Here is a 25,248-nt window from a genome sequence, read left to right on the forward strand (position 1 = left end):
CACATGAAAATACCTATTCTCATATAATTATAAATAAAAAATACTGCAAAACAATGAGGAAGTACGTAAATTATTTACTATTTAATTTGAATCGTTGAGAGTAAAGGGAGGGGGGGAAGGGGGAGGCTGTTGTTATGATTGGGTGAGTGTTCTTGCGAGATCAAGTGAGATACTGATTAATGTTTACATTGCACGCTAAGCATTTTTTTTCTTTTAGGAGAAATTAGTATACAATTATTAAGAAATAATTTTGCTATAGCAATTAGTATATAGAAATTAACATAAGCTTGACAGTTTTGTGATATGAATTGTAATATGGTCATGGTTACCAGTTACGGTAAGTCAAGTGGCCATGTGAAACGTCATTACTTATTTCTCCAACTTCCTTTGTTATGGGCGCCTAACAACGTTTTTTTTTTTCATATTATTTTCACGTTGCGTTACCTTTTCCATCTTTTACCTTTTCTGCCTGCGAGATCTGAAACGAGATTTTCTTTTTTTTTCCAGATACTCTGTCGTTTCCTTTTTGCACTATGTCTGCCAAGAAACGTACGTACAATGAAGCCTTTCTCAAGATGGGTTTCACAAGCATTATTCAGAACTCAGTGGTTAAACCGCAATGTGTCATCTACAGCAAAGTTTTGAGTCACGAAAGTATGAAGCCAAGCAAGCTGAAGATCCATTTTCAGTCCTGTCACAGCCATTTGGGGGACAAAAACTTGGACTATTTCAAGCAAAAAGAAGCTGCCCTGAAGGCCAGTCGCATCGATTCCACTGGTCACTTTGCTTGTCAGAATAAAGCAGCGTTGGAGGTTTCATACAGAATTGCTCTAAAAATTGCTAAGACCAAGAAACCTCATAATATTGGCGAAGACTTGATTAAGCCTTGCATTCTGGAAGCAACGAAGGTAATTCTTGGAGAACAGCAGGCAAACAAGATAAGGGCTATTTCCCTTTCGAATGATACAGTCAGGAGTCGGATCTCGGACATGAGTGACGATATTATGCTGCAAGTAGTGGCTGCTGTGAGGAGTAGCCCAGTCTATTCATTGCAACTGGACGAGTCAACGGATGTTGCTTCATGTTCCCAACTTATTGTTTATGTTCGTTACCTTGACGTGAAAGTTATGAAAGACGAGTACATATTCTATGAACCACTGGCCACAACCACTCGTGGAAAAGATATTTTCAAAATCCTTGAAGCCTTTCTCCTTAAGTACGAACTAGGTTGGGACGCACTTGTTGGAGTGTGTACAGATGGAGCTCCTTCTATGGCCGGCTGCAAATCGGGCTTCAAAGCCTTCATGAAGAATGCCGCTCCACATGTCTCTTTCACTCACTGTATGCTTCACCGGTATGCTTTGGCAATGAAGACTCTCCCACCTGGACTTCAAGAAGTGCTTACTGAAGTTGTAAAGATTGTGAACCATATACGAGGAAGTGCAATAACTTCAAGGATTTTTAAATTGCTATGTGAAGAAATGGGTGCTGAATTTTCTGTTCTACTATTTCATACAGAGGTACGTTGGCTCTCACGCGGCAAAGTTTTAAATCGCGTGCTACAACTTCGCGAAGAAATAACAATGCTGTTGGAACGTGGTCATATGGCAAAGGAGAATCTTCTTCATGAAAAGATGCAGGATGATTGTTTTGTAACAAAGGTTGCCTACTTGGCAGATTTCTTCTTGGAAGTAAATTCTCTGAATACTTCAATCCAAGGAAACGTTACAATGATGCACACAGCTCGGGACAAAGTGGCAGCGTTCAAGTCTAAAATTCAACTTTACCAGAAAAGAGTTCAAGACGGTGACATCACTTTCTTCACGGAGATGATGACTCTCCTGGGTTCCATGCCAGATGCTGAATGTAGTTTCCGTGAGGAGATCTCCACTCATCTTTTGGCAGTAAATGACGCCATCGAAAATTACTTTCCAGGACTAAACAACCGCTGTACTGATGCGTGGATCTATAGACCCTTTTCAGTAAAGGATAGTGCCATCAGTGATACTGATATTGCTGCTAAGGTAGAATTTTATCAAATTCATGAGGATTCTCAGCTTAAAGTCGATTTTGCCGAACAAGAGCTCCCAACATTTTGGGCAAAAGTGAAGGACTACTGTCCTATTCTCTCGATGCGTGCATTAACCATGTTGATTCAGTCCCCGTCAACCTACTGATGCGAGGTTGGATTCTCAGCAATGGTTGCACTGAAAACAAAGGCACCCAATAGGCTTGTCATCGATACTGACATGAGGTGTTGCCTATCGAACACTGGTCCTCGCTTTGATAAGACTTATGGCTGCAAAACAATTTCAACCATCACACTGAGTGAATGAGAAGTAGGTGCTAGGTGTTGTATGGTGTTGAATAGTTCTTTGGAATTGATAATTTTATGGCATTTGTAGAGGCTATGTAAGTGGAATTTTTCAAGGTTTTTGTTCTGTGGTGTTTCCAATAAAATTGTATAGGAGTAAACCATGGTCTTCCTGTAATTTTGTTTACTTGACCCTTTGACAAGGTTCATTATTTCCAAATCTATTATAGGGGGTCATAATAATACTCTGATTAGTCCCGGGGGGTCATGGGATGAAAAAGGTTAAGAACCACTGCTCTAGCGGAAGCAGTGGATGCTATGCCCCTCGACTGGAACAGATGGTCCAGGATTTACCTGTTCCCTCCGCCCAACCTTCTACTGAAGGTCCTCGACAAACTGAGATCATTCAAAGGGAAAGCGGCAATAGTGGCTCACAAGTGGCCGAACAGTGTTTGGTTCCCTCTGGCGTTAGAACTACGACTGAAGTTTGTGCCGCTGCCGGATCCAGTTCTGTCTCAGCTTGTGCAGAAGTCGACTGTTTTCGCTTCATCACAGAAAACCCAGAACCTGCATCTCATGATTTTCTCTCCTTAGCGGTGAGAAAAAGATTCGGGATATCAAGAGACAGTATAGACTTTTTGGAGGAATATAAGTCCAAATCTACCAGAAGACAATATGAGTCGTCATGGAAGAAGTGGGTGTCCTTTGTCGAGGCGAAGAATCGAAAAGAAATCTCGACAGACTTCTGTTTATCGTTCTTCATCCACCTTCATGAACAAGGTTTAGCAGCCAACACAATATCACCTTGTAAGTCTGCCTTGACAAGACCTATATTATATGCCAGGGGTGGCCAACCTTTTGTCTCCCATGCACCAATTTTTTTCACTTCTAATTCAGATGCGCCACACAACCTTTAACCCCCTTTCAATCCTTAAATTCTTTTTGTATTTTTCTAGAAATCACTATCATTAGTATTTTTTTTTTATTTTCTCTGGGTTATAGTGCGCCACTTGCAATCGTGCAATGCGCCACTGTTGACGAATGTGCCATAGGTTGGCCACCCCTGTTATATGCCTTCCAGGTCGATTTTTCTAATGAAATCTTTAACAAAATCCCAAAGGCCTGTGCTAGACTCAGACCATCAGTGCCTCCGAGACCTACTTTGCCTCGAGGATGAACAATGATGATTGCGCTTTAAAGGATTTGACCCAAAAAGTTATGTTTCTGTTGGCACTCGCTTCGGGGGCCAGAGTTAGTGAAATAGAGGCCCTTTCGAGAGAGGAAGGTCATATTCAGTTCTTGGAAGGGGGAGAAATGAATCTTTTTCCGGACCGAACGTTTATTGCCAAGAACGAGCTACCCACTAAGAGGTGGGGTCCCTGGAGAATCTGCCCTCTGAAGGAAGATATCTCTCTGTGTCCAGTAGAGTGCCTAAAGGTCTATCTTCGTAGAACTTCAGACTTTGGGGGAGGACAGCTGTTTAGGGGAGAAACCTCAGGTTCAAATTTATCTCTGAAGCAACTAAGGGCGAAGCTCACCTATTTTATTCACAGACCGGATCCAGACAGGAAACCCGCAGGTCATGCTCCGAGGAAAATTGCCACTTCCTTAATTTTCTTCAATAATATGAATATTGAACATCTTCGCTCATACACTGGCCGGAAGTTATCCAGGGTATTTTTTAGACATTACGCAAAGCAGGTGGAGGAACTTAAGAGGTCTGTGGTGGCAGCAGTCAGTGTCCTTAAGCCTGTTGCTAAGATCTGCGAGGAACAGTGAAATTAATTGGGACAATTAATTCGAGGGTGTGTGTGTGGTCCCGGACTGGTACTACAGACTAGTGGAAGGTGTCCTTATGAACTGTTCCATAGACAAAGGTGAAATAAGCATAATGCATACACATGTACCAGGCGTTTGTTACGCTAGTGTGAATGAACAGTATTACAGATATTAACAAAATTCTAGACAATTTGGTTATGAAGTGGCATGAATATGTTTCCTTTTCAGATGAAACAATATTTTCTGATATTACTGTTACCTTTATGCTTAAAGGTATTTCATCCACATTTTATAAATTTTATAAATGTTGATTGACCTATATATTTATTGATCATTAATAAACTAGTTCTTAATGAACCTTGCGTCTTATTCGCCCACGTTCATTTTATAATAAAGTACTGAGCATTGCAATTAAAATTATGGATAATTTTAATATAAAAGAAAAATCTTATAAGATTGTTCCTTAGTACAAAAAAACATTCATCGGTTTAACCAATCCTCATGTAGGATAGACCCTTGAGTTGTACTCTGAAAAGGGTGATTTTTGATATGCAAATTTGTTCCTAAACGGATACAAACCTTTGTCAGATACACTAATCAGGATAGGCATACCGGGGGAGGTGCCAGTATTTCATCCCGACATTGGTAAGTAAGTTTTATACAAACTTTGCTTTACAATGTATAGGGTGAGACCGCTATACAGGTTTGTCTGTTAGTCATCCATAGGTAATATGTATTCCTCGAGATTTTTTCCAGAGTCTAGTACGACTCTTCCCTGTAGGGGGCAGGAAGCACTAACATACTTTATGCTTAGAAGTAATGATGTATGACGGTAACATTATAGGTCTCTAGGTCTATGCAGACCAGGAAAAGTTTTCTTGAGGATAGGGCACGAAATGAGAACCCCCAGATACAGTAATGCTCTGGTAAACTTCCATCAGGACAACATGGCCTGAGCCCAAAAACGAATTTTGAGCGAAGCGAAAAATCTATTTTTGGGTGAGATAGCCATGTCGTCCTGATGGACCCGCCCTTCCTTTTCATTAAAAGGGCTGAAGGACCACTCCCTATAATACAGTATCTGTAGCACCTCGTATATCGCTACAAGGAATAAAGATGGCGCCGTTGATGACGTCATGTACACACTCGAAACGAGATATGAGAGGTACCTTAATAACGGCTCTCCTTTCGTTTTTTGTTTTCTTGCCACTTTTCCCCCTCGAAGCGTTAATTCTATTCGGGGTGAAGATAGCTATGTGGCTTGTCAAGAATACGTCCTCTGATATTATGCGATATCCCATTAATATTTATTTAGGGATATTTGCTCCAGGAGTTAGAATTCTGGATACCTTAAGGTAAAATTCTCTGGGAATATCACCGTAGTCAAATATACCCTAGGAAGCTACCTTAAAAGAACTTCCATCAGGACGACATGGCCTGAGCCCAAAAATAGATTTTTCGCTTCGCTCAAAATCCATTTAATCAATCCGTACTTTGACCTTAAGGAATTCTCCGTACCTGAAATCTGTCAATTAAACAATTCTAACTCACCCTTGGCCTGGTTCGACAGAGGGACACCGCAGTTGTCTTGTATTCTGCGGCTCTGGGAAGAACCCGTCCATAGTACAGCACCTTGGTGGTTCACCCAACCCACCTAGTTGCCTTATCAAGCTCACTCATTTAAGAAAGTGGAAAGTTTCCCCTGAACTTTTTGGTAACTCCAGTGGAGGTATCACAGATGCCTCTACTGCCATTTCTACCGCCTCTGTGGCAATTTGTTCCATCCCTGATGTACCAGGCTCTTGTCTTGAGAGAGATCTTGAGCCTTTTGAAGGAGATAGTATTTCTAGATATGCCCTTCTTGTTTTGACTTGTGTTTACAAAGAAGTTGGGTGAGGACAGGCGTCTATAAGTCCTCGTAAGAAATAGGCGTCCAGGAGAAGTCCTTGGAAGGGTTCGAAAAGAAATCCTCGGATGAAAAAGGCAAACTGCCCGTATAGGACAGGGTAACATATTGCCCCGTCACCAGATAGTTCCTTAAACGCTGAAACTGGGAGGGAGATCAAATTGGCATCATTCATAGCAAAATTTTCTGGTCTTAACCATCATTTCTTAAAGGATGTAGGTCGACCTCCAAGGAGGAGCTTCAAGGAGAACCTTCACGGCCAGGTCCAGCTCTCATACATACTTTGAAGCATTTGTATTCATCATATCTGAGAGAGAAAAACACAAATGCAAGCATAAAGGTTTGAATAGCAGTTTGAGCAGACAAGTGTGTTAAGCACGAAGAACAGGATTAAACTGTGGCAATAGCTACTTCCGTTTGAAGTGGGTGAGATATTGGCACGCTAACGATATTGTCAGAATCCCAATTATTCCTTAAAACTCTGGTCACGGAGAAGCAAAAACGGAGTAAACAAGGGTTTGTATTCTTGTAATAAAAATCAAGCGATCATAACATAAGCTAATGCTACCTAGTCAAAAATAAATTGCCAGAAATATTTTATCATAAACTTATTAGAGATTTATACTTTTGTAAATCCTCTACACTGCTAAATAAATAAAACAAATTGAAAATCGACATTCAGATAAGTAGTAATCTAACAATATAAAATCAGATAGAAAAACTACTGCTTTACAGATTCCCTTTTTTGTCTAAAGCTGAAGTTCATAACGATGTTTTTCTGATCTCAGCAAAAACATCTTGATTCAAAAGTAAATAGAAAAATGAAACATCGTCCCAATTAATCTATCACTTCAATGTCCTAACCTCCTGAAGGGTGACTAAATATATCATGCGAAAGAGACCAAGTATCGCAGGCTATTGCTCGAACAATTAAGATGTCACAAAACTAACTTAAGGTAACTTGATATATAGAAAAATTCAAATATATCTATAATTATTAAATTTCAGAGACTAATCAGGCAAATATATTGAATTCAAGACTAAAAGACTACTCTATTTGATATCAGTATCGCTTGGAAAAATTACTGAAGTTTGAATTTTCGTCTCTCATTAAACAAATAAGTTTTTAAACCTATTGAATAACATTTCCTAAGCTTTATCTTTTTCACCGGCACTTTGACCTGTGGTTTTCTCAGCCTAATCTCACGAAACGGACACAGAAACAGTCTTGGCTTTAGTGTGAACAAACACCTTTTCCTACTACAAGAAGAAGAAGAATGTCCTCTCTTAATCTACGAGGTCAAACTTGTGCTCACAGCTATGAAAATTCCGACCAAAATTTGATTTCTAAACAGAATTCAAAAGATTTTGCTCATTTGCTGTAATGGGATTAAATACAGAATATATTTATATATACAAAATCCTACGATGATTATTAACAGACAGAACACATTTGTAGCACTTGAAGTTATCTCGATTAAAATTAGTTAATATTGACACTTCAAAACTTCTCTCTCGTACAGTAGTCGACTATCCATCTGGTTCAACTATTCCCTAACATAAGGCTAGCTAACAACTAGCCTTCTCTCATATGGTATTTGACTATCCAACTATCCATTCCCACAACTCAAGACTGACTACTGAATAGCCTAAACATTTGACTAGCCATTCTGGTTATGCTATCTTATAACAATTATATCCTGCCTTGAATAATGACTTTCATCATAGACTCATCTTCCTAAGAACATAAAATGAATAACTTTGTTTGATATCGTCTTCTATAATGATAATGATAATGATAATGACACCCCCAACTCTACATTGTTCTCGGAAATGTCTCAGCGAAATCCCTGGAAGAGAAACTCAACATTCAACCTCAGAAAACTTTTATATTATTTTGCTTAAATATTCAACCTTCTGGGATTTTATGAAATTGTTAAATAAGTGCAGTATTTTACACTTTTTCATTTGATTTATTCTAGAATAATCTTCGTCACATGGACTTGGAGAAAGAATATATAAAGGAATTCTCATTGGCAGAAATGGTAGGAGGTGGTTGGTCGTCCCTATCTAATTCTTCATGTCTCTCACCTCCTCTGGCGATCTGCAAAGCCTACGTTACATTGTGGGGGAGTCTACCCCTGCCCTCAGACTTACAAGCCCCGGCAAAGAAGCACATACTCAAAGACCTACACACCACAAGGGGAGTCTATCCCATGACATATGATTTACTAACCCCGGCTAAGCAACACGTACGGAAAGACCTATACGTTGAAAATCACGTCTTTAACGCGTTCCAACACTTGCAGGCCACTACTTATGCCTCGACACACACACACACACACACACTCTCTCTCTCTCTCTCATGACATAGAAATTCCCCAGGTCTGTATTTGCTGCTTATTTTAAATTAAGAAATGCTGTGAATTATCTAGGCGAGAAGGGGTCTCACTGTCTAACTCCTTTCTCAATTGGAATTTTCTCACTATCGTTATGTGGTTTCAGGATTGGTAAACATTCAAATGTGAGTTTAAAATAGAACCTTTGCTACGTGAAAATGTGTTCTGTCTGCTAATAATAAATCTAAAAATGAAATACAATAAAATACAACATACATCAAATGTACAGAGAATGCCAGCGACCTTTTTAGAAAGGCCAATAGAGATCTAGTTGACTTGAAAATTAGCCACAATGGATTACAAACTCTTAATGTATCCACTATAATAGTCACCATTAATATAAATATAATTAAATACAATGGAATTCTTCCAATACAGGCAGAGTATTCTTTACAGGACTGTGATGTCGATATGTATAACCATGTGTGTAATACCAAGAATGTTGAACCTTTCACGTTGTACTAGAATTAACACAGCATCTACAATAGTGATTTTGAAATACTTGCCACGGAAAAAAAATAATTGAGACTGTTTTAAACAAGAACTAAACTGTTTTAAAAAAGGAATACACTGTTTTAAACAATAAATAAACTCTAATAGGGTGTCCTTTTAAACTCGGCAAGTAAAACAATAAGTGAACTTAATCAAAATTGTAAAAGAATATTTGACCCGTCTTAAGACTTTCTTTCCCCATACAAAATATTTTCAAGTGTTTTGCTTCTGGTGTTGTTATATTACTTTTATTTCTTTAATAAATCTGATATTGAATTCTTTATATGTATTTTCATTATTTCAATTATAATATTAGCTGTTTTAATTATTATTATTATTATTATTATCATTATTCTAATTATTCAACTACTATTTCAATTACTTTAATTTGAAACAAAAATTGATATTACCATTTAAATTATTCCTTAAATTATTATTCTAATTATAATAATAATTATTACTATTATTTCAGTTATCATTATTATCATTTTAATTATTTCAAATATCTTTATTTATATTATCATTTTGAATATTTCTATTATTTTAATCATTATTATTATTATTTTGAAAGACAAAATTTGAGAAAAAAACTGCTCAATAGATCAAACGAAAGAATGTATGTATTTCTTCATAACTAATTTAGGAAAAACCGTTTGCAATTCACTGACGTCTCAAAGTTAAAACGGAGAGTCCGAGTATAAACAAAAATGACGATAAAACGCTTCTTGCGAGTTTACTTTCTAGAAACGACAAAACGGACGGAATCAAGCGAAACTATTTCTAAGACGCTTTTTCTCTAGAAGCTGAATCGGACCTGAACCTTCTTCTGAGTTGGATGTTAAACCTAATTCAACTATAAATCTACTTTTGAATAAACTTCAACATCTTACCAATGCAAAATATTTTGAATTTCAAATATATACTACAGTACTTAACAGAAAAAAACCATTATTCCTTATATATAAAAATCTGTAAGCTCGCTGACATCTCTGTACATTTCTATCAATAATAAATTTCAACAAACAATATTCATAGAATGTAAATATGAAAAAAAGAATTAAATAAATTTTACATAAACCTTTCATACATTTCAGACATTCTCTCATTCAGATCTTCCACAATTCCACGAGACATTCTACCGTATGTGTGTGTGTGTATATGTTCACAAGCCCTCTAGAATAAACTCAATTGTTAATTAGCAAAATAGAGTTTTTTCTTACATTTTGCATAATTCAATTCTTTCATTTGGACCTAAAATATACCTATTCTTATTTGAATAAAAAACCCAAGATTTCACTGAAACGAAATCAAGAAAAGGTGTAATTATCGATGCTCTCTTGATTCTTGATAAAATCGTCTATGGATTCGTCTATACACCAGATAAATCTTCGGTGATGTTGTTAAGTCTTCTCCTGTACTTCGTACTAATGTCGATAATCTGAAAAAGAAAATGACTTTAGTCATGTTTTTAAGAATATCTCAAGACAATACAGATAATAGAAGCAATTATACATTACTGAACTTTTGAATAATATCTTCATCATTCATTAAAGTCTAACTGCATCATTCTAAACTCTAGGAAGAAATAATCTTGATAGTTATTCACTTTTCTAAAGTTTGCATTGCTTTCGATTTTCGTCTTCATTCACCATCAGGAGATGAACACCGCTGGGCAAATCCTGTCATTTAAATGTGACATTTTCTCACAAACACAACTAATTACTTAGACAAAATCTATATGTATACATGTGTAACAGAGTATTCCTTTTAATATCATAGTGTAGACAAAATCTATATGTATACATGTGTAACAGAGTATTCCTTTTAATATCAAGGTGTAGACAAAATCTATACGTATACATGTGTAACAGAGTATTCCTTTTAATATCAAGGTGTAGACAAAGTCTATACGTATACATGTGTAACAGAGTATTCCTTTTAATATCAAGGTGTAGACAAAATCTATACGTATACATGTGTATCAGAGTATTCCTTTTAATATCAAGGTGTAGACAAAATCTATACGTATACATGTGTAACAGAGTATTCCTTTTAATATTAAGGTGTACTTGTAGGTATCCAAGTGTTAATTTATGTTTTTGCAGCCTACATAATAACCAAAGTCCTCAATTCTCTGTTTTACATATTTTGGAGTGAGTAAAGTCAACGGATCAATGGTGTAGTTTGCAAATTGTGACGAACAGGAAAACCTTTTTTTTATTTTCATAGTTGAAATCTAATAAGTGAGCTATTTCTAAGTCCTGGAATAACAAAGCAATGAATTAACTTTCTGTATATATGCATTGACTTCTCCAATCAGAAGGCATTACTACAAAGTACACTTCATTTCTTTGTACCATGAATACGACGCCCACAATTTAGATTGAATTCTAATGATTTGAAAGATGTGCAGACCATATTAAGAATAACATTTTGGTAATAAATCTGTTTCATATTATTATTATCATTATTACTAAGCTACAACCCTAGTTGAAAAAGCAAGATGCTATAAGCCCAAGGGCTCCAAGAAGGAAAAATACCCCAGTGAGGAAAGGAAACAAGGAAATAAATAAACTATATGAGAGGTAATAAACAATAAAAATAGAATATTTCAAGAACAGTAACATTTGATTAAATCATATATATATATATATATATATATATATATATATATATATATATATATATATATATATATATATATATATATATATATATATATATATATATATATATATATATATAAACTATAAAAACTTCTAGAAGAGCTGCTCACCATAGCTTAAAAAGTCTCTTCTACCATTACCAAGAGAAAAGTAGCCACTGCAGTAGTTAACCCCTTGAGTGAAGAAGAATTGTTTGGTAATCTCAGTGTTGTCAGGTGCATGAGGACAGAGGAGAATGTGGAAAGAATAGGCTGTGACAAAAGAGAGGGATCCAATGTAGTACTGTCTGGCCAGTCAAAGGACCCAATAACTCTCTAGCAATAGTAACTCATAAATGAAAACATATCAATTTTGTCTTGATCGATTTTAGAATTTGGTAAATACTTGGTGCTCAAATGTCAATTTGCAAATCCTATCTCTACAGGAAGGAAAAAAGCTGCCAAGGGAGACTGAGACTCAATTTCAAACTTGCAGAAAATTTCTTAATGAACAGGCTGACATGAGTCTGTCTTTGTAGAGTAGATATATATTTAGACATCTAGTTTACTTACTTCCTTATTTGCTTTCCTCACTGGGGTATTTTCACCGTTGGAGCCCCTGGGCTTATAGCATCTTGCTTTTCCAACTAGGGTTGTAGCTTAGCTAGTAATAATAACAATATTTGACAGTGAATACCACATCCTTATTCTATCTAGACCTGCCACTCCTGGTCAAGCCTTTTTTCTATAGTTTCCTTGGTCATTAGACTTGATACTTGTTAATTCCAAATGTATCCAACATCATCGTCTCCTCCTACACCTATTGACGCAAAGGGCCTCGGTTAGATTTCACCAGTCGTCTCTATCTTGAGCTTTTAAATCACTACTTCTCTATTCACCACCTCCTTCACACTTCATACTCCTAAGCCATGTAGTCCTGGGTCTTCTAACTCTTCTAGTGCCTTATGGAGCCCAGTTACAAGTTTGGTGAACTAATCTCGAGAATCAAATTTATGAAATTATGGCAATCGGGGAAGGGACACATAGATAATGGCTCTTCTATCCCTCTCTAAATACAGGTTTCATCAAACCTCAGGAATGTCAACTGATATCTCAATGTCAGAATTTCCATGACTTGTGGGAGAGTCATTCCCTTCAAATGCTAATTCTCTGTTCCTCTTTAATTGAAAATCTGGTCCTCAAGGGGCTGTCATGGTGTCACTAACTACCTCTGAAACCATTCTTGTATTCCTTCCCCAGTCAATTGTTCAAACAAAGTTGATGTCTCTTCTACGAAAATCTGCACAAACTGGAATTCCTTTTCTTGTAATATATATAATTATTATTTAGATATTCATTGGGAGTTAACCAGTTCAGTCATCTCTATTGTGTCATTTTCAAAAACTGAATTTCCACATCACCCATAGACCCTGCTTTGTCTTAGAGACCGTCGTCTGCGCTCGTATTCTATGGAGGTGTTGAGATAATACACCCAAACCATTACCGGATGTCTTCTGTTACATATAACCCTGTGTATTAACTTTCCTTTCAGACATAGATGTCTTACACATTAATTTTAAGACATAAATTGAAGACATAAATAAAAAGTTTTAACCTTCTTCATCAACTGTATAAGAATCTATATAGTCTCAAGTTGATCTGTTTACCTTTACATTTGTGTTTTTTTAATCATGATTTACAAACAAAAAAGTCACAAGAAGGACTAGATTAATACAGCAGGTTTACACAAAAACATATCGCACATTTTCGGCTTACCCAGTAAATAACTTCTTTTGTATTTCCCATTTATCTAGAATGAGAAATAGCAAATTGATTAAAACAGCCGAAGCCAAAAATGAGCGTTGAGCGGACCCACATGCGAGTGGGTCTTCCCCGCCACCAGTTATAAAGGAATATAATTTGTATTTATGTTTAAACATCGAAGAAGATGGACAGAAAAATGAAGGGTAGGAATTGGGACTGAAGATAAAGCAGACAGTTAAAAAGTGACAGAAAGAGAATCTGTCAAAACCATTTAGCGATGCTTACAGTGTACCCTACAAAGTACACAGATGACACTAAGCAGCTACGAAGAGCGAGGATCGTCACTCACCTTCTCCTTAACATTTTCGAAGCGAGAAAGTAGGTGAGAACATGGAGAGATAGATCAGGAAGGCGTCGTCTATCATTATCCTCCTGGACGGCTGTATCTCAAGTCCAAACGTATACGGTTCCACCGAAATCATAACGGTGACGGCGCAGTTGTCAAACACCTGCGGGAGACAAAGGGCGATTAGTTCGAGAAATGACAAATTCGAAGATAATTTGTATTTTTCCTAACCATACAAACCTTAGCTATTTACAAAGGGTTTACTTTTAGCGCAGCTGAAATGACGAGCCAATAGTTTTTAACGAGGGTTAATTACCCCCGCGCTAGTTAGCGGGGGGTGGGGAAGGGTAGCTTGCTACCCCTCCCCCCTCCACACACCGGTGACTTGCTTCACTTCACTTAGAGGTAGGACTTGACTTGGGGGTCAGGGATGGCGGGCACATATGTGTAAATAGCTAAGGTTTGTATGGTTAGGAAAAATACAAATTATCTTCGAATTTGTCATTTGTTCCGTAACCGAAATACAAACCACGCTATTTACAAAGGGTGACTTACCCCTTAGGAAGGGTGGAAAGTCCCCAGCCTTACTGACTTCGGCTTGCCCGGGGGCTCGATCCCTTAGTGAGCAGCACTAGAGAGAGGGAGCCCCTGTACCTCACAGGTTCCTAGCATCGCTAGGAACGAGTGGCCTACATAAGTAGTGTGAGGAGGAGAGTGTGACTCGTCCTATGAAGTTGACCTTGAGACCTTCAGATAGGAATTCTAGGATAGGACGTTCCCCATACCACCTCGTCAGGGTATGGGAGACGCAACAGTATTAAGCTTAATACTAGGAGCACAAAGAAGCATGGGTTACCTGCAGAGGTCGAGGTCAGCTATGCGAGGACCAGGATGCTGCTTCCCCAAGAGAGGGGAGAATGAAGAAAGAAGTAAGGGTCAGACATACTCTTTCATTCACACAGACTAAGACCGGGTAACAACGCCCTCAACCTACTGCTACTTGTCCAAAAAGGAGCCTGAGGTTAGACCAGCTGTTGTGCAGCCACCACAGGGCCGATAGAGAACGTATCGAGGCTCCTGTGGGTCACGTCTTGCAGGTAGTGGGCTGTGAAGGTTGTTTGACGCTTCCAGACCCCCGCTTGAAGTACCTGCGTCACAGAGAAGTTTCTCTTGAAGGCCAGGGATGTAGCAATACCCCTGACATCGTGGGCCCGAGGGCGACGTGACGGAGGAGGGTCAGGATTCAGGGCATGGTGGATAACCCTTCGAATCCAAGCAGAGATGGTGTTCCTTGTGACCCTCCTCTTTGTCCTGCCTGTGCTCACAAACAAAGCTCGCACATGAGGACGGACTGCAGCCGTTCTCTTCAAGTAGTACCTCAGACACCTCACTGGGCATAGTAGCAGCTGGTCTGGGTCGTTTGTTACAGAACGGAGACTCGCGATCCTGAAAGAGTCGAACCGAGGATCCGGCACTCCAGGATTCTGAGTCTTGGCCACAAACTCAGGGACGAACCTGAACGTTACCTCCCCCCATCCCCTTGAATGGGCGATGTCGTACGAGAGACCATGAAGTTCACTAACTCGCTTGGCCGAGGCCAAGGCGAGTAGGAAAGCCGTCTTCCAAGACAGGTGGCGATCGGAGGCCTGGCGTAATGGCTCGAAGGGAGGTCTCTTGAGAGACCTGAGAACTCGAACCACGTTCCAAGGAGGGGGTCTCACTTCCGACTGGGGGCAGGTAAGCTCATAGCTACGTATGAGTAAAGAGAGTTCTAGCGATGAAGAAATATCCACGCCCTTCAATCTGAAGGCCAAGCTTAAGGCTGAGCGATAGCCTTTCACTGCCGAGACAGAAAGGCGCATTTCTTCTCGCAGATACACAAGGAAGTCCGCTATTGCTGGAATAGTGGCATCGAGTGGAGAGATACCCCTTCCACGACACCAACCACAAAAGACTCTCCACTTCGCTTGGTAGACTCCCTCAGAGGACCTTCGCAGGTGCCGAGACATTCTCTCCGCAACCTGTTGCGAAAAGCCTCTCTCCGCGAGGAGACGCTGGATAGTCTCCAGGCGTGAAGCCGAAGCGAGGCTACGGCCCTGTGAGGGACACCGGAGTGGGGTTGTCTGAGAAGCTCGTGTCGTGGAGGAAGCTCCCTTGGGAGTTCCGTCAGGAGTTGCAGAAGGTCCGGAAACCATTCCGCGTGATGCCATAGCGGAGCTACTAGAGTCATGGAACAGTTGACCGATAGTCTGGTCCTGTTGAGCACCCTTCTCATCAGACAGAATGGTGGGAAGGCGTACACGTCGATGTTGTCCCACCGTTGCTGGAAAGCATCTTGCCAGAGTGCCTTGGGGTTCGGGACTGGTGAGCAGTACAGGGGCAGCTTGAAGTTCAAGGCTGTCGCGAACAAGTCCACCGTCGGGGAACCCCACAAAGTCAGGACTTTGTTGGCTATCTGAGGATCCAAAGACCACTCGGTACTCACTATCTGCGAAGCCCTGCTCAGACTGTCGGCGAGCACATTCCTCTTGCCAGGAATGAAGCGAGCTGATAGTGTTATCGAGTGGGTTTCGGTCCACCTCAGAGTCTCTACTGCAAGATGGGATAGCTGTTGCGAAAAAGTGCCTCCCTGCTTGTTGATATAAGCCACTACCGTGGTGTTGTCGCTCATCACCACCACGGAGTGACCCGCCAGGAACCGTTGGAACTGTTGAAGGGCCAGAAAGACGGCCTTCAATTCTAGCAGGTTGATGTGTAGGCACTTTTCTGATTCTGACCAAAGGCCTGAGGCCCTCTGGTTCAGAACGTGCGCCCCCCACCCTTCTTTTGACGCGTCCGAAAACAAAGTCAATTCCGGGGGAAGGACGAGAAGACTCACTCCCTTTCGCAGGTTCTCGTCGGCCAGCCACCACCGCAAGTCCGTCTGTTCCAGAGACCCCATTGGGATCAGAGTGTCCGGGGAATCGGATCCTTGATTCCACCGGGACTTGAGCCGCCATTGAAGGGATCTCATCCTGAGGCGGCTGTTTGGAACCAGATGGGCCAGGGAGGATAGGTGGCCCAAGAGACGCAACCACAATTGGGCGGGGAGTTCTTTTCGCCTGAGGAAAGGTTCCGCCACCCTCCTCAGCCTTGCTATCCGGTCGTCTGATGGAAAGGCTTTGTGGAGATTGGTGTCTATTAGCATGCCTAGATAAACCAGTCGTTGGGACGGCTGCAGAGAGGACTTCTCGAGGTTTACCACGATCCCCAGATCCTGGCAAAGATCTAGAAGCCTGTCTCGGTGTCGAAGAAGGGTCGACTCCGAGTCTGCTAGGATCAGCCAATCGTCTAGGTAACGAAGGAGACGAATGCCGTTCCTGTGCGCCCAAGTCGAAATCAGGGTGAACACTCTGGTGAACACCTGAGGAGCTGTGGAGAGACCGAAACACAGCACCTTGAACTGGTAGATCTTGTTATCTAGGCAGAATCTCAGGTACTTCCTGGAAGATGGATGGATTGGGATCTGGAAGTACGCATCCTTTAGATCCAGTGTACACATGAAGTCTTGTGGTCTCACCGCAAGTCTGACCGTGTCTGCTGTCTCCATGCTGAACCGGGTTTGTTTGACAAACCTGTTCAGAGCCGAGAGATCGATGACGGGTCTCCAGTCTCCAGTAGCCTTCTTTACAAGAAAGAGTCGACTGAAGAAGCCTGGAGAGCCGTCCACGACCTCCTGGAGAGCACCCTTCTCGAACATGGTCTTGACTTCGGCCTGAAGGGCCAGCCCCTTTGCCGATCCCATGGCATAGGAGCTCAACGACACTGGATTCGCTGTCAGGGGAGGTTGAGATGACGTGAACGGGACGCGATAACCTTGGCCGATCACCGAGATCGTCCAAGCATCGGCCCCGAGATGTTGCCACCTGCGGACGCAACGCTGAAGGCATCACTCCACAGGTGGACACGCAGGGGGACTGCCACCCCTAGGGCTTGCGGCCGCGGCCGCCACCCCTAGAAGTCTTACCTCCCCTGGAGGACTTACCACCCCTCTTGACCTTGGCTGGAAAGGGCTGGGGCTTAGACACCACTTTCTTAGCTGCCGGTGCCTGTTTTGGAGCCTTACGAGGCTGTTGCTGCTGTTGTGGCGGGGCTGGAGGCTTATAGGGCCGAGTTGTAAGGGCCCTGTGGAGGAGGGAGTCCGTGCTGGATTTCCTCCACCTCTCAGCCGTTCGCTCCAAGTCTTGAGGCTCAAACAGGCTCTCCCCCAGGAGGGAGGCATGTCGGAGCCTACACACATCTACGGCGGGGACCTTCGGATGGAATCTCTCGGACACAGCATCGCGACGCTTCAACACCGAGTTGGCCCACAGGGTGGTAACCTGGTGCGCCAAGAACTCGATGGAGCGGGTGCCCGAGAGCAAGAAGGTCTCTAGGGCCTTCCTATTGGTCTCCTTGGACAAGTCCTCAGATCGCAATAGGATGCCCAGAGATCCTAACCAGAAGTCCAGCCACGAAGTGGCCTGCATGGCACACTTAGCGACCTTCTCGAGGTTAAGGATCTCTGCCGCCGAGAACGACACCTGCCGGGCAGAGAGTTTCTCCAAGGGAACTCCCTTCGCCAGCTCCTCCACAGAGTGATGGAGCGGAAGAGCGAGGTTGTGCTCACCCAGGATCTCGAAATACCTCCTCTGCTGAAGGCGAGGAGGAGGGATGAGTTTGTTCCCGGCAGTGGAACGACTGGAGGAGGCAAGAAGTGCGAGCTGAGCATTGGCCCTAGCTCTGGCACTCTTCAGCCCCCGAGACCAGGGCAGAGCTGCACTGGTCTTAGGGGCCTTCCGAACGTCGAACACTTCATCCAGAATTGTGTCTTTGCCTTCACGGGGGGGGGATGACTGGATCCGTAAGACTGTTAAGTTGCCTTATCAGGCTTAGGACCTGCCAGAAGGCATGTTCGGACTCTTGCTGTTCTCCTCCCTGCGGGCTGGCAGCTAAGTCTCCTGCCCCAGGAATCTCTTCCTGGGGTAATACGTGGACATTCCCCTGGGTAGTCATGGGTTCCTGTCGAATCCTTGCAGAGGATTTAGGGATGGTCTTGGAATCCTCGGGCTCCCTCCTAGGAGGGATACAGGATCCCAACAACGAGGTTCGAGGGGCCCCTTCCTCACGAGACGATTCTCCTGCCTGAAGCGAAGTCTCCCCCCCTGGTGCCGGGGGGAAGACTACCGGTCCACTGGACTCACCTGAGGACGGAAAGGCCTCGTCCACGGGAGAAGGAGAGAGTACTCGTGCAGGAGAGGGGACCCTCGAGACCGACCTCTTGGGAACCAACTTCGCCCTGGGGGAAGTCACCATGAAGTCCACTCCTCTCTTTCTCTTCAGCGTAGGAGAGACAGCCGCTGGTTTGTTACCCTGGCCGGCGAGTGCTGGTTTCATAACCCTCACTAACGCCCGTGCCAGCGGACCAAACCAAGTCTGCTGCTCAAAGGACACAGAGTCCGAAATCCTCGCTAAGGTGAAAGGGATCGGGCGATCCTTTGGAGTGGACATGACGGTACCTGCCTGAAAAGAAGGTGGGGAAGAATGCTGTAATGACCTGTCCTCGTCCTGCAATACCAACCTGTGCTTGGATGGAGGTGATCCCGAGTGCCGTCTAGGAGCACGCGTCCCTGCTGCTACCACCGGCTGTGGAATTCGCCGCGAACTATGTTCGCGCGAGGGTGAACGGTCGCGCAAAGGCGAATGGTTGCGCGGGTGATCGCGCGGGCGCACAGGCGAGCGGTCGCGCGGGCGCGCAGGCGAGCGATCGCGCGGGCGCGCAGGCGAGCGATCACGCGGGCGCGCAGGCGAGTGGGCGTGAGGGTGGGCAAGTAAATGAACACGTGTCCGAGGCGACGAACGCAAGCGATGGCGCGACGGCGAGGGATCGTGCTGCCGCGTAGGTGAAGAAGATCGCTGGCGATAATGACCACGTGATGGTAAGCGATGGCGAGCAGCATGTGAAGGTGAATGATTGCGCGCAAGAGGGCGGTCGTTCAGGGTTGCGCAATGAGGAGCAGCATGCGTAAGCGGGCGATCGTGCAGGGTTGTGCGATGGCGAGCAGCATGCGCAGGTGAATGATCGCGTGAAAGGGTGCGATGGTGATCAACATCCGCAGGAAGGCGATCGTTCAGGGTTGTGCGATGAGGAGCAGCATGCGTAAGCGGGCGATCGTGCAGGGTTGTGCGATGGCGAGCAGCATGCGCAGGTGAATGATCGCGAGAAAGGGTGCGATGGTGATCAGCATCCGCAGGAGGGCGATCATTCAGGGTATTGCGATGAGGAGCAGCATGCGTAAGCGGGCGATCATGCAGGTTCGTGCGATGGCGGGCAGCATGTGAAGGTGATCGCTGGCGAACTGGTGATCGCTGGCGAGCTGGTGATCGCTGGCGAGCTGGTGATCGCTGGCGAGCAGAAGGTCGACGCGTGTCCTGTGAGAGGATAGGTTCACGAGCAGGAACGGGAAGATCGCTGGCGCGTTGGCGAACATGTGTTTCTGACACACGCGCAGCACGATGTTGCGTAGCCACAGGACCAGGTGGATGGTGAGCAGGGAGTTCAGCAGGAACTAAAGGGTGGTCAGAGACCGCAGGGCGATGGTCCTCAAATGAGCGCTGACGCTCGGAAGAGAGCTGACGAGCAGGAGAGCGCTGGCGAGGGGGGCGAACCTCAGGAGAGAGCCGACGAGCAGGTGAGCGTCGGCGAGCAGGAGAGTCTTGGCGAGCAGGAGATCGTCGACGAGCAGGAGATCGCTGGCGAGCAGGAGATCGCTGGCGAGCAGGAGAGCGCTTGTGCGCTGGCCCTGCTCGCGTAAGGGAAGAATCCCTTAGCCCCGAAGGGATCGTTGCCCGTCGGGTGACGAGTTCTCCAGAAGGCGAAGATCCGGCAGGAGATGGAGAGCGGTCCGCAGAGAGGTTCAAGGAGGGCGGAGCAGTCGGTTGAGGCTGACGAGGAGAGTCCCCCCCGGACCCCCGGAGGACGAAGACCCAAGAAGGCGCCTCTTAGTCCCCCTGTAAGGGGAAGGGAGGCCCTTGTGGCGTAGAGGGCGGTGAGCCTTACGGCGGAGGCGGCCTCGGGGGAGATCGTCGGGACCATCGGTCCTCCGAAGGGGAGTCTCCTTCAAAACACTTCCCTCAGAAGGAAGCTGGGCAGCAGTCGAGACCGAAAGACTCACTTCCCCCTTCGAAGGATGCACGGAAGGAGGAGGAGAGCCTAGAGCACCATCACCAGCAACAGCACCTGCGTCGGAAGGCCCAGCCACGTCGGAGGCCTCTGTCACCACGACGTCGACAATAGACAGAGGGTCTACCTCCGCTACCACCGGCGACTGTTTCACAGCGGCCCCCAACGAGACAAGGTCAATAAGAGCGACCCTGGAGGGCAAGCCCTTAAGCCCCAGGGACGACCAAATCTGCAACAGATCATCACTGGATAAAGTATTATTATCAATAACCTCCCCCGGAGGAGGAGGGGGAACCGCCTCGCTATGGGAGGCGACGCCCTCTCCCCCCACCGAAGGTAGGGAAACAGAACAAGGGCCTGCGCTCCCACTCGGACGACTCTCCTTAGGAGGCGGACGAGGGGGAGCTTCGGAGGAGGTTTGGGCGGCGGAAGAAGAGTCCCGAGAACCTTCCTCCTTCAAGGCTAACCCCGGAGGAGAACGGTCTCTCTTGGACTTCTTCTTACGCCGACGGCCAAACCTCTCCCACTGGGAGGCAGACCACTCCCTGCACTCACGGCACATGTTATCCTGGTCGCACCGTCGGCCCCGACATTGAGGGCAGAGGGTGTGAGGATCCGTAATCACGTCCGACATGAAAGTCCCACAAGGACGGCCGGCAACTCCAGGGCATGTCCGCATATTAAATAAAAGAAAATAACTGAAGGTCAACTTCCAACCAATCACACAAGCTGAAAAGAAAAAGAAGAAAATTAAAGGCTGTCACGAAGGCGATGAACAGACACGTCTGATCACCGCCGAGCCAAAAGTGAAGTGAAGCAAGTCACCGGTGTGTGGAGGGGGGAGGGGTAGCAAGCTACCCTTCCCCACCCCCCGCTAACTAGCGCGGGGGTAATTAACCCTCGTTAAAAACTATTGGCTCGTCATTTCAGCTGCGCTAAAAGTAAACCCTTTGTAAATAGCGTGGTTTGTATTTCGGTTACGGAACAAACAAGCGATTAAAAAGATTCTTATTCTGTTATTTCTTTTTAATCTCACAAATTTTATTTTTACAATAATTCACTTGAATAAATCTAAACACAGTTTTATTTGTTTTAGATTATAATAATGATAATTATTATGGCTAAAAATATGAAAATCATATCTTGTAAAATTTATTCCTCATTCATAAGAGTTGGATGTTGGGGCCAGGAAAGCCCTTCAGTGCCAAGGTCCTACTGGGAGAAAACATTGTAAGTAGAGTGATAGTTAAGGTGGAAGAAAGGCAGCAAGAATGGGGTCAGGTAGAAGGCTAAAGAGAGAGAGAGAGAGAGAGAGAGAGAGAGAGAGAGAGAGAGAGAGAGAGAGAGAGAGAGAGAGAGAGAGAGGACTTACCTTTGTAACATATTCAAACAGGAACCTGTCCGTAGTGTGGATGAAGAAACAGGCCTTACCTACGGCACCATTGCCGACCACGACGCATTCAATAGTCTACATATACCTTTCGTCTTGCGACACCTAATGCTGACCACCTGGAAGAGAAGAGGGAAAATGAACGAGTGTTGCCATATCAGGATCTGGAAGAGTCTAAGGTTAATCTTAAAGTTACGACCTAAAATACAATGAGTACGTTTTGCTAAACGAAAATCCTGGTAGACCTATTTTTCTTCCATGACTTTTCTATGGTACACTGAAATTGAGCTAAAATGTTTTATACACACTTTTAAATATAAAATGTTATTTTCATTAGTGAAATAAATTTTTGAATATACTTACCCGATGATCATATAGCTGTCAGCTCTGCTGCCCGACAGAAAAACCTACGGGCGGAATACGCCAGCGATCGCTATACAGGTGGGGGTGTACATCAACAGCGCCATCTGTCAAGTAGGTACTCAAGTACTCGATGTCAACACAGAACCAATTTTCTCCTCGGTCCACTGGGTCTCTATTGGGGAGGACGGGTGGGTCCTTTAATTTATGATCATCGGGTAAGTATATTCAAAAATTTATTTTACTAATGAAAATAACATTTTTCAATATTAAACTTAGCCGGTGATCATATAGCTGATTCACACCCAGGGGGGTGGGTAGAGACCAGCATTATGTGTTACATTAAGAGCTAAGTATTTTGTATTTCATTTTAGCAGTTATTCAAAATAACAAACATAAAATCAATAAGTACCTGGTAAGGAAGTCGACTTGAACAATTACTCTGCCTTTTTAAGTACGTCTTCCTTACTGAGCCTCGCGATCCTCATAGGATGCTGAGCGACTCCTAGGAGCTGAAGTATGAAAGGTTGCAACCCATACTAAAGGACCTCATCAAAACCTCTAATCTAGGCGCTTCTCAAGAAATGACTTTGACCACCCGCCAAATCAAGTAGGATGCGAAAGGCTTCTTAGCCTTCCGGACAACCCAAAAACAATAATAAAACATTTCAAAAGAAAGATTAAAAAAGGTTATGGAATTAGGGAATTGTAGTGGTCGAGCCCTCACCACTACTGCACTCGTTGCTACGAATGGTCCCAGAGTGGAGCAGTTCTCGTAAAGAGACTGGACATTCTTAAGATAAAAGACGCGAACACTGATTTGCTTTTCCAATAGGTTGCGTCGAATATACTTTGCAGAGATCTATTTTGTTTAAAGGCCACGGAAGTTGCGACAGCTCTAACTTCGTGTGTCCTTACCTTCAGCAAAGCTTGGTCTTCCTCATTCAGATGGGAATGAGCTTCTCGTATTAACAGTCTGATAAAATAGGATAAAGCATTCTCTGACATAGGCAAAGATGGCTTCTTAACTGAACACCATAAAGCTTCAGACGGGCCTCGTAAAGGTTTTTAAATAGAACTTAACAGCTCTTACAGGACATAATACTCTTCCTAGTTCATTTCCAACCATACGATAAGTTTGGAATATCGAACGATATTGGTCAAGGCCGAGAAGGCAGCTCGTGTTTGGCTAGAAAACCAAGTTGTAGAACATGTAGCCGTTTCGGATGAGAATCCGATGTTCTTGCTGAAGGCATGAATCTCACTGACTCTTTTAGCTGTGGTTAAGCATATCAGGAAAAGAGTCTTAAAGGTGAGATCTTTCAGGGAGGCTGATTGAAGCGGTTCGAACCTGTCTGACATAAGGAATCTTAGTACCACGTCTAAATTCCAACCAGGTGTAACCAAACGACGCTCCTTCGTGGTCTCAAAAGACTTAAGGAGGTCCTGTAGATCTTATTGTTGGAAAGATCTAAGCCTCTGTGACGGAAGACTGATGCCAACATGCTTCTGTAACCCTTGATAGTGGGAGCTGAAAGAGATTGTTCTTTCCTCAGATATAAGAGAAAGTCAGCTATTTGAGTTACAGAGGTACTGGTCGAGGATACGGATACTGACTTGCACCAGTTTCGGAAGATTTCCCACTTCGATTGGTAGATTCTAAGGGTGGATGTTCTCCTTGCTCTAGCAAACGCTCTGGTTGCCTCCTTCGAAAAGCCTCTAGCTCTCGAGAGTCTTTCGATAGTCTGAAGGCAGTCAGACGAAGAGCGTGGAGGCCTTGGTGTACCTTCTTTACGCGTGGCTGACTTAGAAGGTCCACCCTTAGGGGAAGTGTTCAGGGAACGTCTACTAGCCATCGAAGTACCTCGGTGAGTCATTCTCTCGCGGGCCAGAGGGAAGCAACTAGCGTCAACCTTGTCCCTTCGTGAGAGGCGAACTTCTGCAGTACCTTGTTGACAATCTTGAACGGAGGGAATGCATATAGATCTAGATGTGACCAATCTAGTAGAAAGGCATCTATATGAACTACTGCTGGGTCCGGGATAGGTGAGCAAACTATTGGGAGCCTCTTGGTCATCGAGGTTGCGAAGAGATCTATGGTTGGCTGGCCCCAGGTGGCCCAAAGTCTCTTGCATACATCCTTGTGGAGGGTCCATTCTGTTGGAATTATTTGTCCGTTCCGACTGAGACAATCTGCTATGACATTCAAGTTGCCTTGGATGAACCTCGTTACTAGTGAAAAGTCTAGACCTTTTGACCAGGTGAGGAGGTCCCTTGCGATCTCGTACCATGTCAGAGAGTAGGTCCCTCCTTGCTTGGAGATGTACGTCAAAGCCGTGTGTTGTCCGAGTTCACCTCCACCACTTTGCCTTGAAGGAGAGACCTGAAGCTTTTCCAGGTCAGACGTACTGCCAGTAGCTTCTTGCAGTTGAAATGCATTGTCCTTTGACTCGAGTTCCATAATCCCGAGCATTCCCTACCGTCTAATGTCGCACCCCAGCCTACGTCCGATGCGTCCGAGAAGAGAACGAGGTTGGGAGTCTGAACAGTCAGGGGAAGACCCTTTCTAAGGTTGATAAAGTCCTTTCACCAAGTCAGACCAGACTTTATCTTTCCGGAAACTGGGATCGAGACCGCTTCTAGCGTCTTGTCC

At 44.0% G+C, this 25,248-nt stretch overlaps 1 protein-coding gene across 1 annotated transcript; it reads left to right on the forward strand.

Moving 5' to 3' along the window:
• Positions 1 to 533: 533 nt before the first annotated feature.
• Positions 534 to 2,177, forward strand: LOC137633745 (protein FAM200C-like). Its single transcript, XM_068365991.1, has one exon. It carries the CDS (start codon positions 534 to 536, stop codon positions 2,175 to 2,177), a length of 1,644 nt encoding a protein of 547 aa, XP_068222092.1.
• The last annotated feature ends 23,071 nt before the right edge of the window (positions 2,178 to 25,248 follow it).

Source organism: Palaemon carinicauda, chromosome 43, assembly GCF_036898095.1.
Source record: "Palaemon carinicauda isolate YSFRI2023 chromosome 43, ASM3689809v2, whole genome shotgun sequence".
NCBI classification, from domain to species: Eukaryota; Metazoa; Arthropoda; class Malacostraca; order Decapoda; family Palaemonidae; genus Palaemon; species Palaemon carinicauda.